General features: G+C 30.9%; 1 protein-coding gene across 5 annotated transcripts; it reads right to left on the bottom strand.

Annotated features, from left to right (window-relative positions):
• Positions 1 to 4,019: 4,019 nt before the first annotated feature.
• On the bottom strand, positions 4,020 to 13,893 carry LOC130902447 (WD repeat-containing protein 35-like). Of its 5 annotated transcripts, none has more exons than XM_057814639.1 (19): positions 13,811 to 13,893; positions 13,641 to 13,752; positions 13,410 to 13,588; positions 13,027 to 13,290; positions 12,782 to 12,947; positions 9,886 to 10,025; positions 9,553 to 9,771; positions 9,132 to 9,273; positions 8,952 to 9,065; positions 8,594 to 8,864; positions 8,172 to 8,412; positions 7,785 to 7,963; positions 7,524 to 7,727; positions 7,333 to 7,476; positions 6,230 to 6,638; positions 5,189 to 5,294; positions 4,873 to 5,132; positions 4,587 to 4,711; positions 4,020 to 4,270 (listed from the first exon to the last, which is right to left on the bottom strand). In XM_057814639.1, exons 1-19 carry the CDS (start codon positions 13,832 to 13,834, stop codon positions 4,105 to 4,107), a joined length of 3,465 nt encoding a protein of 1,154 aa, XP_057670622.1. In that variant the 5' UTR covers positions 13,835 to 13,893; the 3' UTR covers positions 4,020 to 4,104. The 5 variants fall into 5 exon arrangements, 4 of the variants coding, with proteins under 4 accessions (XP_057670622.1, XP_057670700.1, XP_057670776.1 ...); XM_057814717.1 differs by having other exon boundaries at positions 4,873 to 5,129; positions 13,811 to 13,858; XM_057814793.1 differs by lacking the exon at positions 7,524 to 7,727 and having other exon boundaries at positions 13,811 to 13,858.
• Between the last annotated feature and the right edge of the window lie 1,612 nt (positions 13,894 to 15,505).

Below are 15,505 nucleotides of genomic sequence, written 5' to 3'. Positions count from 1 at the left end.
ATCAACTTGAATAATTCAATAATATTATAATTATCTATCAAGGAAGTATAAATTATGTTGTTATTGTTGAAAAAGGCAGAGATGAGAGATTATATTTTATTTTTAACGAAATATAAAGTGATAATTCTTTAGCATAAGATAATTAAAAATGACATGAAAGATGTCAATGCAATTTTAATACTCATAGGAATTCTGGTACGATTACAATCTTGCATTGTAAATGTAATTGAAACATTTTCAAGATAGGGCCTTTGATTTAAATGAATGTCTTCTCTTAAAATTTCAACATTAATTCCGGTCAACTCAAATTTTCTAGATCTTGCATTTCCAGTGTTTCTTTTGAATTTCACACATCAGTTTCATTGTTATTGGCAATAATAATATAGTCATCAAATTCTCTGCTCAAGGATATGGGGCTTGTATTAATCAATATAATTGTTTGTTGAATTCACATACTAAACTTAATTTTGGTTTAATCCTTCATTCAATAAGAAAGCCGATTTGACGTCCATTTGTTGCACAAAGAGATTTTTATGGTTTATAATTGCAAGGAGAGTTCTAAATGTGGAAAGTCTAGAAACAGGAGCCCATGTTTTCTCAAAATCCAATATTTTCTTTTGCATAAACCGCACGAGCTACAAGTGGAGCTTTATGTTTCTGTGTATTTCCTTCTTGATCTCTTTTTATATGAGATACCCATTTGCTGTCTATTAATGACACATTATTTGGTTGGTGATATTTATCAGGGACCAAGTATTATTTTTGTTTAATGATGTTAGTCTTTCTGCTACAGCATTCTTCCACATCTTAGTCGCTTCTTTGTCTTGCTTTTGTTAAGCTATTTTGAATATTATTAATGAATAATTCTACACTTCTCCTATGTTCCTCTTTTACTTTTGTTCTTGTCTTTGATTTAAGCTTTTCTCTTCCTGTCGTCCATTTTTGAGTTCGTTAATATTCACTTCTTAATTATGGATATTCTTATCTCAAAAAATATAACATCTTTTGCAATGATGATTTCAATATTTCCAGGATCACACAGCCTATAACCATTGTGAGTATAACTCATAATTATTATTGCAATCGCTCTAGGCTCAAATTTTTTACCTTTTCTTGTGGAATTATGGCAGTCGAAAACTTTTAAATTAGGTTATCTATTGAGAAATATTTCAGCTGGAATTTTATTATTCAAGGTTAAGAAAGAATGTTTATTTAATCAATAAGTAGTACAGAGTATTGCCTCACCCTTGAATTCCTTACCTAATTTGGACTGTAGCATCTTAGCTCTTGATTTATCCAAGAGAGAGAGAGAGAGAAATGCTTTATTGTTAAATAATTGCTACAATTTGTAAACAAAAGCTTGTGAAAACTAAAAAACAAACATAAAAATAACTAAATAAAGATACAAATAAAATAAATTCTCAATATACAGAAGAAAACCACAATAAGTAACAAAATTATAGGTAATAATTAGTATATAAGTCCATAGCAAAATTAAACCAGTATGCAGCATGCCCGGAATTAAATATTATTTTTAGAATAGAAGTCGTTTACAGTGTAGAAGGCTGTTCTCAAATTATTACAGAATGCGGAAAAGATGATATTGATTTGACTTCAATTGGCTAGTGATTGTACATTTTTTGCATTGTAAAATATTGAACCCTTAACTAATTCTGAACCTGGAATAGGTAGGTAAAGGTCGTGCTCTGCGCTCCTAAGTGGATAGCCGTCCAACCACATTTCTGGAATTGGAGAAGCGTACTTACGAATTAGGCAAACGGATTCAAAAATGAATAAGCAAGGAAGAGTGAGAATTTTTAATCTTTTAAAGAAGTTCCTGCAGTGAGCCCTGCTGTTTATCCCGAGTAAATATCAGCTCTCTTTTGTAGTTTGAAGATTCGCTCAAATTGAGTCGTACCACACGTACCTCAGAAGGGAAGGGAAGGTAATCCATTTCAAGGAATTGTCCACAACAAGCCCTTAGAATTTTACAGATTCAACAACGTCAATGGTGATGTTATTTAATAAAAAAGGCAGCAATGTATTTTTTATGGTAAAAACGTTGAGACAGAGAAGATTAGAATCTCACAATGATTTAAGGGTGATTAGGTCACTAGATATGGTCCTATGAAGTTCCGTGAGATCAGGGTTTCTCAAAGAGAAACTAATGTCGTCTGCAAATAGACATATTTTACCACTAATTTCTAGATGACTATGACTTGAATCATACGAGAGGTGTTCCCCTGAAACCGTAGTATTGCAATTTGTTAATTAAAATATTATGATTAACACAATCGAAAGCCTTAGAAAAATCATAAAAAGTTGTTTCAGTGGAATGATGGCTGTTTAGGCTAGAGTAGACAGAGTAGACAAGCCTTATTTTTTTTTTAGAAAGAGTAAGATTAATTAATCTCTGCAACACCATTTAACTGTGGTATATATAATATTATATTTTTAATTTGAATATCCTTTGGTTGGGCAAAAACTACTCAAAAAATTATTACCATTAACAATTGTGAAATGAGTTAACACATCAAGAAAAGTAACGAGATACTTTTTTTATTATCATGTGTAGTAAGGATTATTGGTGCGAATACCTCACTGTGTATAAATCCTAAATGTCTTTTTGCTCTTTTGACCTAGTTTTTGTTAAAACGCAATTTTGTCATTTTACTTACACATACACAGTTACATTTCTTACCATATTATTATTAGACAATTTTGACATGTTATTACATCCCAAATGACAAAGTAACTAGATGGCGTGCAAAATTGCCTCAAATGGTTTTAACATTGTCACTGTTCTACTATCGTATTCTTAATACAATGCTAAAAGGGAAAGGGATATCTACAAAATATCTGAATCCAAGCTTTGCCTATAGCAAGGAATTTCAAAAAATATTTGAGCATAAGATTTGTTCCAAACTAAACTGGTTTTCTAAGGGTGCGTAAAGCAAGAAAATTCCAGAACATTTGATTCCATTTTCCTTTCATGGAAATTTGTTCTCTACAGAACAGAATTTTTAACGTTTCAAAAAACCCAAAAACTAATGCGATATAACACTCAAATATAATACACTCACTGTATTATACACAACATAAAAGAAAAAATACAAACCAATCTACTTACAATACCAAATCAATAGACAATTTATACACGATAACGACATATACGCTCTCGCACAACGGTAATAAAAGATAAGCGGTAAAATGTAGAACAGTATATTCCACCAGATAAAAACAAAAAAATGTGGGTTTCTATAACCTAACATTGTTGTTGACTAGAAAATAATAAGATTCACGAAATACTCGTGACACACGTCGATATTAAATCAAAAAAAGAAAGATTAAAATTATCAAGCAAGAATGAATCTAAATAAAAAAAGAAACGAAAAATCTCTGAATTAATCAGTATCACTCTCTGATCTGATTAGTAAATTATAATTATTGCTAGATGATTTTTTAAATCTGAAATATACCAGTTACTAGGTTTTACCAGAAAGATCTTTTAAATTATAAACTATTTTAGAGATAACTTTGTTGACAATAGAAGAAATGTATTTAGGAGCAAATTTAGCTGCAAATGTATTAGATTTGCATGAAAGAACATAATTCTTCTTCTATAACCTGTCACCAACATGAAATTGCAAATCTCTCTTCTATAAATTGTAATTTTTTGCATTTTTTTCATATGCAGTTTTCAGCTTTTTACGAACTTCGACAAAAAGTTTATGGAGGATTTGAACATCATCGATCAATTACAATTTTGTTAAGGAGAGCTCAGACCTTCATTACCAAATTATCTTCGAAGCAAAAGGTGATAAATAACTATCCAAAAATTCGAGGTGTAATAAAAACTATGATTTATTAAACAAAGTAACATGAAATTTAAAATAATCTTCTTCAAGTTACTGATCTTGGCTAGCAATACAATTATAAAAACGTGAGTTCATGGTTGAAGCAGGTTTCTCTTACAATGGTTCAAAATAATTTGAGAGTTTATAGAATTAAATTAAATATTAACAAATAATGGAACATTTATTGAAAAACATGGAAACAACATTTTATAAGGCAATATTGAAACAAATATTCTGGTTAATTCTGCTAATTTTTAGCGTGGCACAAAGGGCATATATTTTGATTCATCATTTCCAATTCTGCAGCTGAATGTTTACAAACTTTACAAAACCAGATTTTTCTACCCATAATCGATCGACCCGTAGCTATGCACGTAGGAAAATGTAGATTGCAATCAGGACATTGAGTATTCCTAAAAAAGATTATTACGAAATTTTGATGTATTTTTTTACTGGACTACTGGGCTTTAATCAGATAAAATTTTGTTACCATCTTAGAGTGTATGAGTCTTTTAATTCATTTGTATAAACCACACTATTAACAACAACCAAAGATCTGATGAGTTTTTTATAATTTTTTGTTCAAAATTTTCATATATTTTTTGAAATATACCTAATCGCTTTTGCAATGTATGATTTCCCTTTTTTGCGTATAATGAATATTTCACGTGGGAAAATTTTTAAATGTCAAGAAAGTAAACAGCTGCAAGTATTTCAACTATTACTTACCAATCATGAATTAAATTGGCACATTGGTTACAGCACATCATTCTAGTGTTTGGGTTAATTGGTTTGTTATCAGCAAACACATCAAAAGACAGTTTTTCATAAAGATTTTGTTCAATTTCAGAAATCTAAAACAAAAGAATTATCAGAAAAAAAAAACTACAGTAAAGTGATTAGAAACAATCCAAAGAAATTGAATTAGTAAAAAAATTAGTTGAAAAATTGTCATTGAAAGTTATTAAAACTGGAAATAATAGAGCCCATTTATTATTTTTGTAATTATATTCACATTTTCCAAACTCTTGAGTTTCAGTAAAGCTTTAGAGCACACTCCATATGTCCGGTCAAGGTATGCTGCAAGAGTTAAAAGTGAATACACATCGACGGGACGAATGTGATCTTGATAATCTTGTAGTTTATAAGCTGTACACAAGGCTTCATGTGGTTTTTCTTCAAATAAATATCTTTGACACATCATGTAATAGTGATAGGCCTCGGCTCCTTTCCAAGCATTTTCTAACATCAGTTTATCAGTGGATTGACAATCTTCTAAAACAAAGAGTATCGCTGAAAGATGGAAAATGTTAGCAGTATTGTTAATTTACCAGATTCGGGTTTTTCGTATAATTCAAGCAATCTTGCAGCATAAACATAGTATTTTTTAATACGTAATAAGTTCTTATCATACATTTGGGACTCTTTTGTAGCAAGCTGCAAAAAATAGGAATGTTTGTTAAGTTGGAGTCTTAGGGTATGTATTCAATAGAAGTCCATTATCTCTTATAATATTTATACTGCCATCTATGCTTCCAATAACACTGATATTCATCAATCTTAACACCATTTTTAACTTCCAAGTTTTTAACCATCTTTTTTGGCATGTAATCTGTAATTAATTGTAGTTCGATCTTACTAGAACTGAGATATCGTCGACATTTCTTATAGCTTTAATTTTTACCTTCACAATCTTAGCAAATCGTGACAGTGTCCTCTTTTGCTTTTCTTATCCCGGCTTTCGAGTTTTCACGGATCATTGAGCTTGATAGTTATAGATAGTTTTAGCAACATCATTACTATATTCCTGCCTGTCTCAGTATTCATACTAGAGTTACAATTTCTAGACAAATATTTTGCTTATCTAGGTGTTACATTTGCTATTTGAAAACAGATTATGTGCTTCTACTTTTGTAAACCAGTTTTTTTCATAAAAATAAACTACTTTATCATACCATTTTTGAATATATCCAACCCAACTTTCATCATATTGAAGAGAAGGCTTTAAGCTCTATGATCTTAAGCCTAGGTCTTAACAATACCTTCATATATGTCATCAGTAAATGCCTTGGGTATAATTTTCATTTGGTATTTTTGTTCAGCATTGTTCAATTGTGAATGTACTGCAAAGCAATCTGCATTTTTTTATTGATAAATTTAAATCTCATATTGGTAAAGTGATCTTTGACCATTGGGACAGCTTCATATTGAATACATTCCGAAGTAGCAGAGGGACATAAATTATGTGAAGACAAAAATTAACGTATTCTGGTTATTTTACCTTCAAATAATGAAGTTAAAAATTAAATACCTAGGACTAAATTGATTGTTTACATTTAATAAGATAAAATGGAAACCGTCATGTTACCTACCTTGAAAACCTGTTCCGCTGCTAATAGATAATATTTAGCCTCTGTATTGATTCGTATTGCATTAATAATTTCGCCTTGTTGGACAAGATCAGTAGTATATTTCGTCACTAGCTCGGAAACTTTTGAAATGTTATAAGTTTTGGCTAGATCACTTGCTACATCCCATCTATTGTACATGACACACAAGTTAACTGCAGATATTACTTTTCCAACTTTGACATAAGCTTTCACTGCTTCATTATGAACTGCGTTTGCAGCAAACATGTCACCTATTCTTTCTAGAAGAGGATCACCTTCTGGTAAACAATCTATCATGGCATCAAGGTTTTTCCAATCTTCTAAATGATAGTAGCCTTCTACTAATTTTCCTGTATTTTTTCCTAATTCATAGTATTTGATAGCCGATGTCCTAAAATAATGAATTAATGTCTAGACCATATAATCATTATTGAAAATCAGTTAAAATATAATTTAGAGGAGTATTCTATGACCATTCTCTCTACTTCCACAGTAACAAAGTGACTACCTTAAAATCCCGAAAATAGCCCCTCGTTCGAATATAACCTCGTCGAAATTGAAATTATAGTATCTCGAATCCCCACCCCGTACAATTTATGCTATAAAAAGAAGAGAAATTTAATATTATAATTGAATTATTTATCTTCTGTACTCATTTTTAGCACTGAAACATTTTTTGTGGATTATTTAAAAAAAATTCCGATTATAACCACCTTACCTGAAATGCATCTGTTTTGATTTGTAAAATGGGTGAGGTTACTTTCCGGATTTTAAGGTACCCAATACTCTAGACTAATGTATTACTGCTTTGAGAAATACTTTTCACTATTTAAGAGATTTAATACATTACATAAAAGCTAGGAATCAAACTAATACACACGTTCATGTGAAAGGAGTAACGAATTGAAAATTAGTATGTTAAATTTCACGAGAAAATTGTCTAACAATATAATTAAACAAAATTTTTAATCATGTGTTTTAATATATCCAACAAATTAGCAGGCATTAAAAAAGATGCTAAAGTTAATACGCAGTTCCTCAAGAGGTTGAAAAAGTTACAGGTTTTAAACAAATTTACAAATTACCAGTTATTCAACTGTACGAAGTAATCCGCTATTGCATTGTAAGCTGTTTGGAGAACAGTATCGGAAGCTGTAACACCACTTTTCAAAATCTGAATAACTCTGAACCAATCTCCTAAAGTTTGACGTAGTTTTAAAGCCAAGTCACTGAAAAAGAGTAAATTATTTTTAATTATTATTTTTGTCAAAATCACCTCCTATCAGCTTCCACGTATATATTTTCAGCTTCGTCATAATTTCTAAAATAAGCAGCAATTCGTGCTCTTCTTATAAGGTAATTATGAGTATCTTGAAGTTTTTTGACAAATAAAACTTTAGAATAATTTTTGGCTTTAGCAAAACAAGTTTCTGCCATTATTAAATTCATTTGCTTCAATGCTGTCTCTGCAATAAGACACCTAAGATACACAAAGAAAAAAAATATTATCATTTACATAGTGAATTTTTCATCTTACCATAATCTAGGATGTTCATTTTCTTCGACAAACTGAATAGCTTCATTAATACCAGCTATTTCCAGTAGCTGTTTGGTATCCCTTAAGCTTTTCATCTCTATTTTGATTATATGGTCTTTGAGAGGCTTCTCAGGGTGTTCTATCACTTTGTCTAAAAGAACAGCTTGAATTTCTAGATCCTAAGAAATTTTATGTCTATAAATACTATGTACTGTACAATATCAAGTATTTTTTAGGTTTTGGATAGGTCGCCTTGTTTTAGTACATTAATTAATTAAGTCTATTTCTTCAATTACCTTCTGGCAAATCCTTATCATAATGAAAAATACAGATGACATTTATTTCAATTCTAGATGAAAAGCTATATTGATATGAATGTATACTTACAGTAAAGTTACAAAGATATCCGGAAAAAGCTACTGATTCTTCAAGGCAGATTCCTCTGAAAATATACATTCTAGTTTTTTCCATAATAGCTAATAATTGTGGATTATCAGAAGCCCAACACATTGCCCATACATCTTTACGTTCTAATTTCGAATCAGTAGATGAGGATACAGGCCTACCTAAGCCTTCTGATATATCAAGTACTCTCATTAAGCCAAATATGTCAATTATTGCCAAGTGTCTGAAAAATTGTATTTACAAAATCAACTGCAGGTATGAAAAAAATTCCTACGGATCTCCTAGAACTTATGAGATGAAGTTTGGACCCACTTTCAGATGTGTCTTCTTTGAACAACAGTTGGTTTGAAATATTTTTCGTACAAATTATAGTGTTATAATTAGGTTATTTGAAAAATACTAACGTTGAAGTACAGTTGATGGCCATCTTATACGGCCGAGTACTAATTTTTATCTTATTAGTTAGTACAAGAGCGGGTAGTACATAAATTTGAATAAGAGCAGAATCTCTTCCTATGATTAAATATTTATCACTTGCAATTAAGCAACACACTGGATCTATAGTTTCTTTGGTATTAACTGGTATATCGCGAGCACTTTCTAATTCTGGAATTATTTCAACTGCATAGGAAGGACTGTCATCTATATGGAACATTTTTAATCTGTTTTTGCTAGCTGAAAACGATGTTATTATATGCATATTTGTAAATACTATCTATTTGCTGCAATATGAAATAAAAAAAAACTGCAATCAGTATTCACCTGATATGGATTTGGGTGTTTTGAAATACCAAACAATGAAATTATTTTTTGATGATGCGAAAACTTGATAAGAACTTATTCCTATGGCAATGGGTTCAAAATCTATGTATATGCCTAAAAAAGATATCATATCTTAAACTTATGAAATTATTGTTTAATTCATATTAAAACTCCACATACCACTCACAGGATTTCCTAAGGTATTATAAAGTATGAGACCATATTCTCCTAAAGGATCTTTATTATCAGATTTTGTAGCAATTATACAATATTCACCACATCCCGCTATTCCTAACAATTCATGGACCCATTTAATACGACACTAAAAAAAATTTTCTATTAAAACGGGTATTTTTTTGTCAAAAAATGGCTCACACAAGATTTTATTTTGTAACTAACAATAAAAAAGACTCTATTTCTAAATTATTCCACGAATTCGAAATTTGTTCATTAATTTTGGTCATTTTGAATAAAACCTGATTGAAAATTGTTTACATTACAGTCCAAATTATACTTATCATTTAGCAAAACTAATATATTGCAGCATTGGGTTGTTTAGTAGCAAATATTTAAAATGTATTTTTTTATTTTGCAAACTTACTTGGTTGTTACAAGTATCCCAAAAAGTTATACATATTCCAGGTTTCTCCGGTCTGAATGAACTAAACACTAAAGTATTTTTGAAATAGCACCATTTATAGTCAAGTTGGACATTAGCTAGATATATAAAAGAATCAACAGCTATAGCAACTCTCTTGGATTCTCCTTCCCAAACACAACATCTTATTGAATTTCCAGGAACTTTCAAGGTCTTCAAATGCTAGAAAAAAAGACACTATTTGAACATCCTTTTATATATATATATATATATATATATATATATAATCAAATGTAGTGAAATTATACATTTTTTCAATTCTATATGTGCACTTACTCTCCCAAATGGACTATAAAATTGTACCAAGTTCATTTGTTTCTCTTCTACACATTGTTGACCACAAATGGCCAGCAAGGATCCATCATGGTTCCAAGAACAATGCACTGCTAACATTCTTGTGTCTACTATCATGGGAGCTAAAACAACCGTTTTCAAAAATAATCTCAAATTTATTTTTCTCTTGTTTATATACAGGGTGACTCATGAGGAGCTTCACATACTTCTACCATATATAGTCCCTCAGCAAAGACATCGTGTGGCCATTAAAAAGTATCAACTCTGCTTTATTAATTTAGGGGGTGATTTGTGAAATTGACCTTAGAACTTAGAAATTCCAGAACTGGCTTTGGAAAAATCAATTTCGGGATATTATTTATATTGCATCGTACATAAATAACCAATGAAAACTACATACCTATGCGACATAGTTGTCGCATTTATATTCAATTTTTTGTGCACGATCGAATCTTATCAAACATAGCACTACCATAATGTCCTAATAAGGTATTCATATAAACAAATGTTATTAATTTCGAGACTAAAATGATAAACTTCAATGAATTACAATAACGACAAATCACAAACAATAAAATACAGTAACTAATAACAATAACAAGCAACAATTTTAGAACAATAACTAAAATTATATAGTTGAGACACATAAATAAGAACTCAGAAAAATAAAATAATTGCAAAAAAATAATTTAAAGTGGATTCTCAAAATGGAACTCAGCCTCTACACACTTTGTTGCCGAATTGTTGATTGCCTTATTAAATTACAGATACTCTGGAGATCATTTCTAATAATATTACAAAAAAGTAAATACTTTCAATTAATTTTTATTGGTTATAAATATTCCCTGTATAAACTAGATGCTTCAAGCGTCCCCAAATATGGAGACGGGATTGAAATCAGGGGATCTTAAAGGCCATGAAATAGGACCTTCACGTCTATCCACCTGTTGCCATAAGCATTATTTAGATGTCGCCTCACTGCCAGCAAAAAGTAGGGGGATGCTTAAAATACATCCTTCGAATAACAACGTTCGCGTTGGCAAGCAAATTAGGCAAAATATTTTGTACAAATTTCAAAGAGATCTGTCCTCTTAAAGGATCCTAAAAAATTAAGGACCTACTAATTCATCATTTATGACACCAATCCACATGTTAATCGAAAAACCATAACTAGGAACGACATTCTCGAATAGCTTGGGGATTTTCTTCTGCCCACATATATGAATTACAAGAATTATTTATCTCATCTTTTGTAATTGGGCTTTATCTGAATATAGTGTCCTGTACAACGTTAGTAAATGATTGTTAATCCATCTGCCAAATGCCAACCTATGATTTCATCTCCAGGATTTAGTAGCTGAACCATCTGAATATGATATGGGTACAGATGATTTTTTAAGACTCTACTTACTTTTGACTAAGTAACATTAAGTTCTCAACTTTCTCGTCTAGTGCTTATTGTAGGGTTCATAGTAACGTCAAGAAAAGTGACATTTTCTCGGAAATAATTAAAAACTGACCCAAAGGTTGTATGAATGGGAGTTTGATGATCACGAAATCTATGTCTGCATATTCTGTGGTCTAAAACTGATATGGCATTATGAAAGAAAGTAACAAAAGCTTTACCAAAGCCAACACAATGGTATGTAACATTAATACACACAGAAGAAATATGTATTCTTGTACACATAAATAATGGTCCATAATGACAATAATAGCAATGGGTATAAAATATCAAGAGAAGTCTAACAGTCAACGCCAATCTTGATTCCAAAACTTTTTAGAGTTGCCCTTCATTTTTATGTGGTACAGTTGATAAAATGTGTTATTAGCTGAGAGAAAATTTTAATCATTTACAGTCATCACACATTAACAGACACACTTTCATTCAATATAATTTATTGTTTAACGAAAATAATACCCCAATTCCATTTTTGTCTAAAAATTCAAAATTGGAAAACAATTGTTTGTGCCCTTAAAGATACTCAGTGACATTAAATATGTAGTTGAATTTATACATGTACATAATTAGGTACTCATAATTAGGTACTCATTTCTATTTAAATTAATACCTTATTATGTGATAAGTCATTATGGTTGCTCTATTTTTGGTAACATTTGATTGTTCACTAAAAATTGAATAAAAGTGAGGCAAAATTTTCGCATATGCAGTTTTCATTAGTTATTTATGTAATTTGAAAATCAATTATTGAATTAAAAGAATATTATACAAGGTTTAGTATTCAATACGAATCCATAAATTGATTTTTTTAAAGCCAGTTTTTCAATTTCTGTGCTTAGCTAATACCAATTGAATACTTGATAGTATTGTTGCATCATGAAAAAATTTCAAATATCAAATGAGCTGTGTAAACAAATTAAAATTGATGGCCAATTTCACAAATCAGCCTATGAATTAAGAAAAGATGTTACACTTTTTAATAGTCTCATGAAATTGTCCCTGAGGGCTCTTTATAAGGTAAAAGTATGAAAAGTTCTTGATGACTCACCCTGTATAACGTTTTAGCATTAAGCATCAAAATTATTATTTATAAAATTAAATAATTCTCATATCAACATTACAATTCTGAAGTTTAATAAGTTATTATCTTTGGGTAATTTTTTATGAAAACTTGGATCATGAAAGTCACAACAATTAAGAATTAATTATAATATAAATGTACCAACTACTAAACAAGAAGTTACTTAGAGCCTAGAAAATAACCGATTTATTTATAAGTATATGTCTATAAACATGAAAATTCACAGATAATTTTGCTATCCAATGATGATGATCGACAGCATATTTCAACAACCAAACTATTCTTTTTTTTTTAATAAGGTTGTAAATATTAATAAAATAATGAATTCAGCTTACATGGATCACTTTCATTTTTCATGAGCTGTGTTTTCCCATTCTCAAAAGTTATTGATAAATTCGGACAAGATGAATAGACACTTCTATTTACTCCATTATACCAAGCAAGTCCAACTACATGAACTACACCAGATGAAGTATTCTGGCAAAATACATTCAATTTAGTCTGTAAAAAAACAGTGAATTTGTTTATAAAAAGTAGCACAAAATGAGAACTTATTACTTAAATCAGAGAGAACTCTTACCATAAAGTTGCCTTGATGATCATAAAGATGTAAATCCCCAGTCTTTAAACTAAATAACAGAAACTTGCTATCTGGAGACCACTGTACTCCAGATAGTGGAGTTGATAATAACTTCCTACTCCAAATTCTATATCCTTCAATACAAGCAACAATAGCAATACCATCTTCATATGTAATGCATATTTTTTGCCCATCTGCACTCCATGCTATTCCTACTACTATTGACTGTTTACGATTATATCTCATCTCTTCATACCAAACGTTCTAAAATAACTTTTACTCAATAATTTGACTACAAACTAATATATAACTTAATTAGAATAGTTTCGGCTAATAGTGAATCTTAAATATACAATATATGTAATATAAAACGACATATTTACCTTATAAAACATCCATACAATTATCAAACCGTTTTTATCACTGGTAGTTAACTTTTCATGAACTTCATTCCATACTGCTAGTTCTATATTTTCTATATAGGCCTCAAAAATCTGGTCTGTTGAAAGACTGTTCGTTTCTGTAGGATCTTTGTTTCCCAATTTTTGATCGTCCTTCTTAGCTACAAAACAATTTTAGTTTATTCAGGGATCAAAAATGGTTTTACTTCTTACGAGACTTGAGTTTAAATATTTTTAAAAGCCCATTTTTCCCTGCAACTGCAATATAACCATCCAACTTGTTCCAAGCAATAGCGTTTATTTTTGTATCGTTTGGAATAGCAATCTGGGAAATTTTAGGACTAAGTAAACATTTCAATATAAGTAATGAAATATTTTATTACCTTTTTACTCAGATAAGCAAACATTTTTCCGTTTAGAATTGGACTTTTAAAAATGTTTTATTTTGAAGTATGACAAGTATGGCGTTTTACGTGTAATTTGTGTTGTCTATATAAAGTAACATTAATTTACAAATAAAACATCACTTTAAATTTATTTTTATGGGTAATATTCAAAAACAATACCAATATTTTGGTATTGTTGGAAATTACTATTCTTCTTAAACGTAAAAGCACGATATTATCGATTTTAGGTGTAAATTTATATCTCCGCTATTTTGTAACGTGAAAATATAATTTGTTCTCTAGTATTATCAGGAAGATATTAAGGTTTTAATGTAAAATAAAGCTCTCCCCGAAATTAGTATTTACGATTCATCCCGCGCTCCGAAACTTTAGTACGATTTCGGGTGGCGAGGCCAAGGCGATCCCACCATTCGCACCGCTAGTATATTAAAACGAAAATCGTTCCGCCGTTTTGATATTTGGAAGAGGAAAGGAGTTCTCGAAGAACCAGAACCCCCTCCACCACACATTTTACAGCTAAGACAAGAGCCGGAGCAGAGTAAGTGTCCGATATTTTATTAAGTCCGTAAAAGGGTTTCTGGGCCAGTCCTTCCGGACTTAAATGGAAGAAACCCAGGTAAGCCGTGAACTCTTTAAATTGTGATAGGTAGGTCAGTAATAGTGTGTGCAATAGACAACCGATTATACCGGGGGTAGGGAAACTGCTACTGGAAGCGCTGAGTATTTACACTCCAGTAAGAGTCGTAAAAGTATGTTGAGGGCACTGAGTATTCAGATTTCAGTGGTGGTAGTGTTCAGCCAACCGACTATGAAAACACTTTGCAAAGTTGTTACCAGAATTAATAAATGCGCATGCGGTAATTTGCTAACGCGAGAACCGCAGCTTATACCGTAGAGCTTTGGACGACCGAGAGCTTAGTTTTTACACGCCGCTAAACCTCGCTTGTTGCACGCACCCGCTTTCATTTTGTTGCACCGTTTAGTAGCCGTTCGTGCGTCACTTGGCAGTTATTAGGTAGTAACCGTAGAGTTTTCGCTTTTCCTATCGTTGCTTTTCCCAGCTTTATTTTTCTTTATATATTGATGTATTTTCATGTATAGTTTATTTTTATTTATTATTTCGATAAGACTAGCAGCAAATACCTAGGTTACCAGTCCAGGAGGGCAATTGAAATCTGTTTAGCTGACTTCAACATATTCGTCACCACCATACTGACCCCTGGAGTACAGCAGTGTCCGGAGAAAGTGGGAATATACCACAATAAAAAAACTGGGCAATCCTCGTCGCATAAAGTGTGTATACTTCACTCGCTAAATATACCATTGTGTTTTTGTGATAACAATAATTTTTTAATAAATCCAAAGTTAACAAAGAAAAAAATAAGGAAACCGACTGATCAAAGTTCAGAAGGCCAACAGAACAACTGTTTGGACAGATTACGGAAAATTACTAGTCAGGAAACTTTAAAATAAAAAGTTCATTTCTTCGAAGAAGCAATATCAGAAGCGATAGAACAAAGTACCACTACTAAGAAAGCAGACGAATACAGATTCAAGGATACGAAAACCCAATAAAGAAAGGTGAGTTGTGGCAATAAAGCCGAAAATACGAAAAATTCAGGAATACAGAAGCAAACAAACAAAGAATCACCGAGATAGTCCCACAAAAAT

This window comes from Diorhabda carinulata, chromosome 1 (assembly GCF_026250575.1).
Source record: "Diorhabda carinulata isolate Delta chromosome 1, icDioCari1.1, whole genome shotgun sequence".
In the NCBI taxonomy this organism is placed as follows: Eukaryota; Metazoa; Arthropoda; class Insecta; order Coleoptera; family Chrysomelidae; genus Diorhabda; species Diorhabda carinulata.
This window is presented reverse-complemented; position numbering and strand designations above follow the sequence as displayed.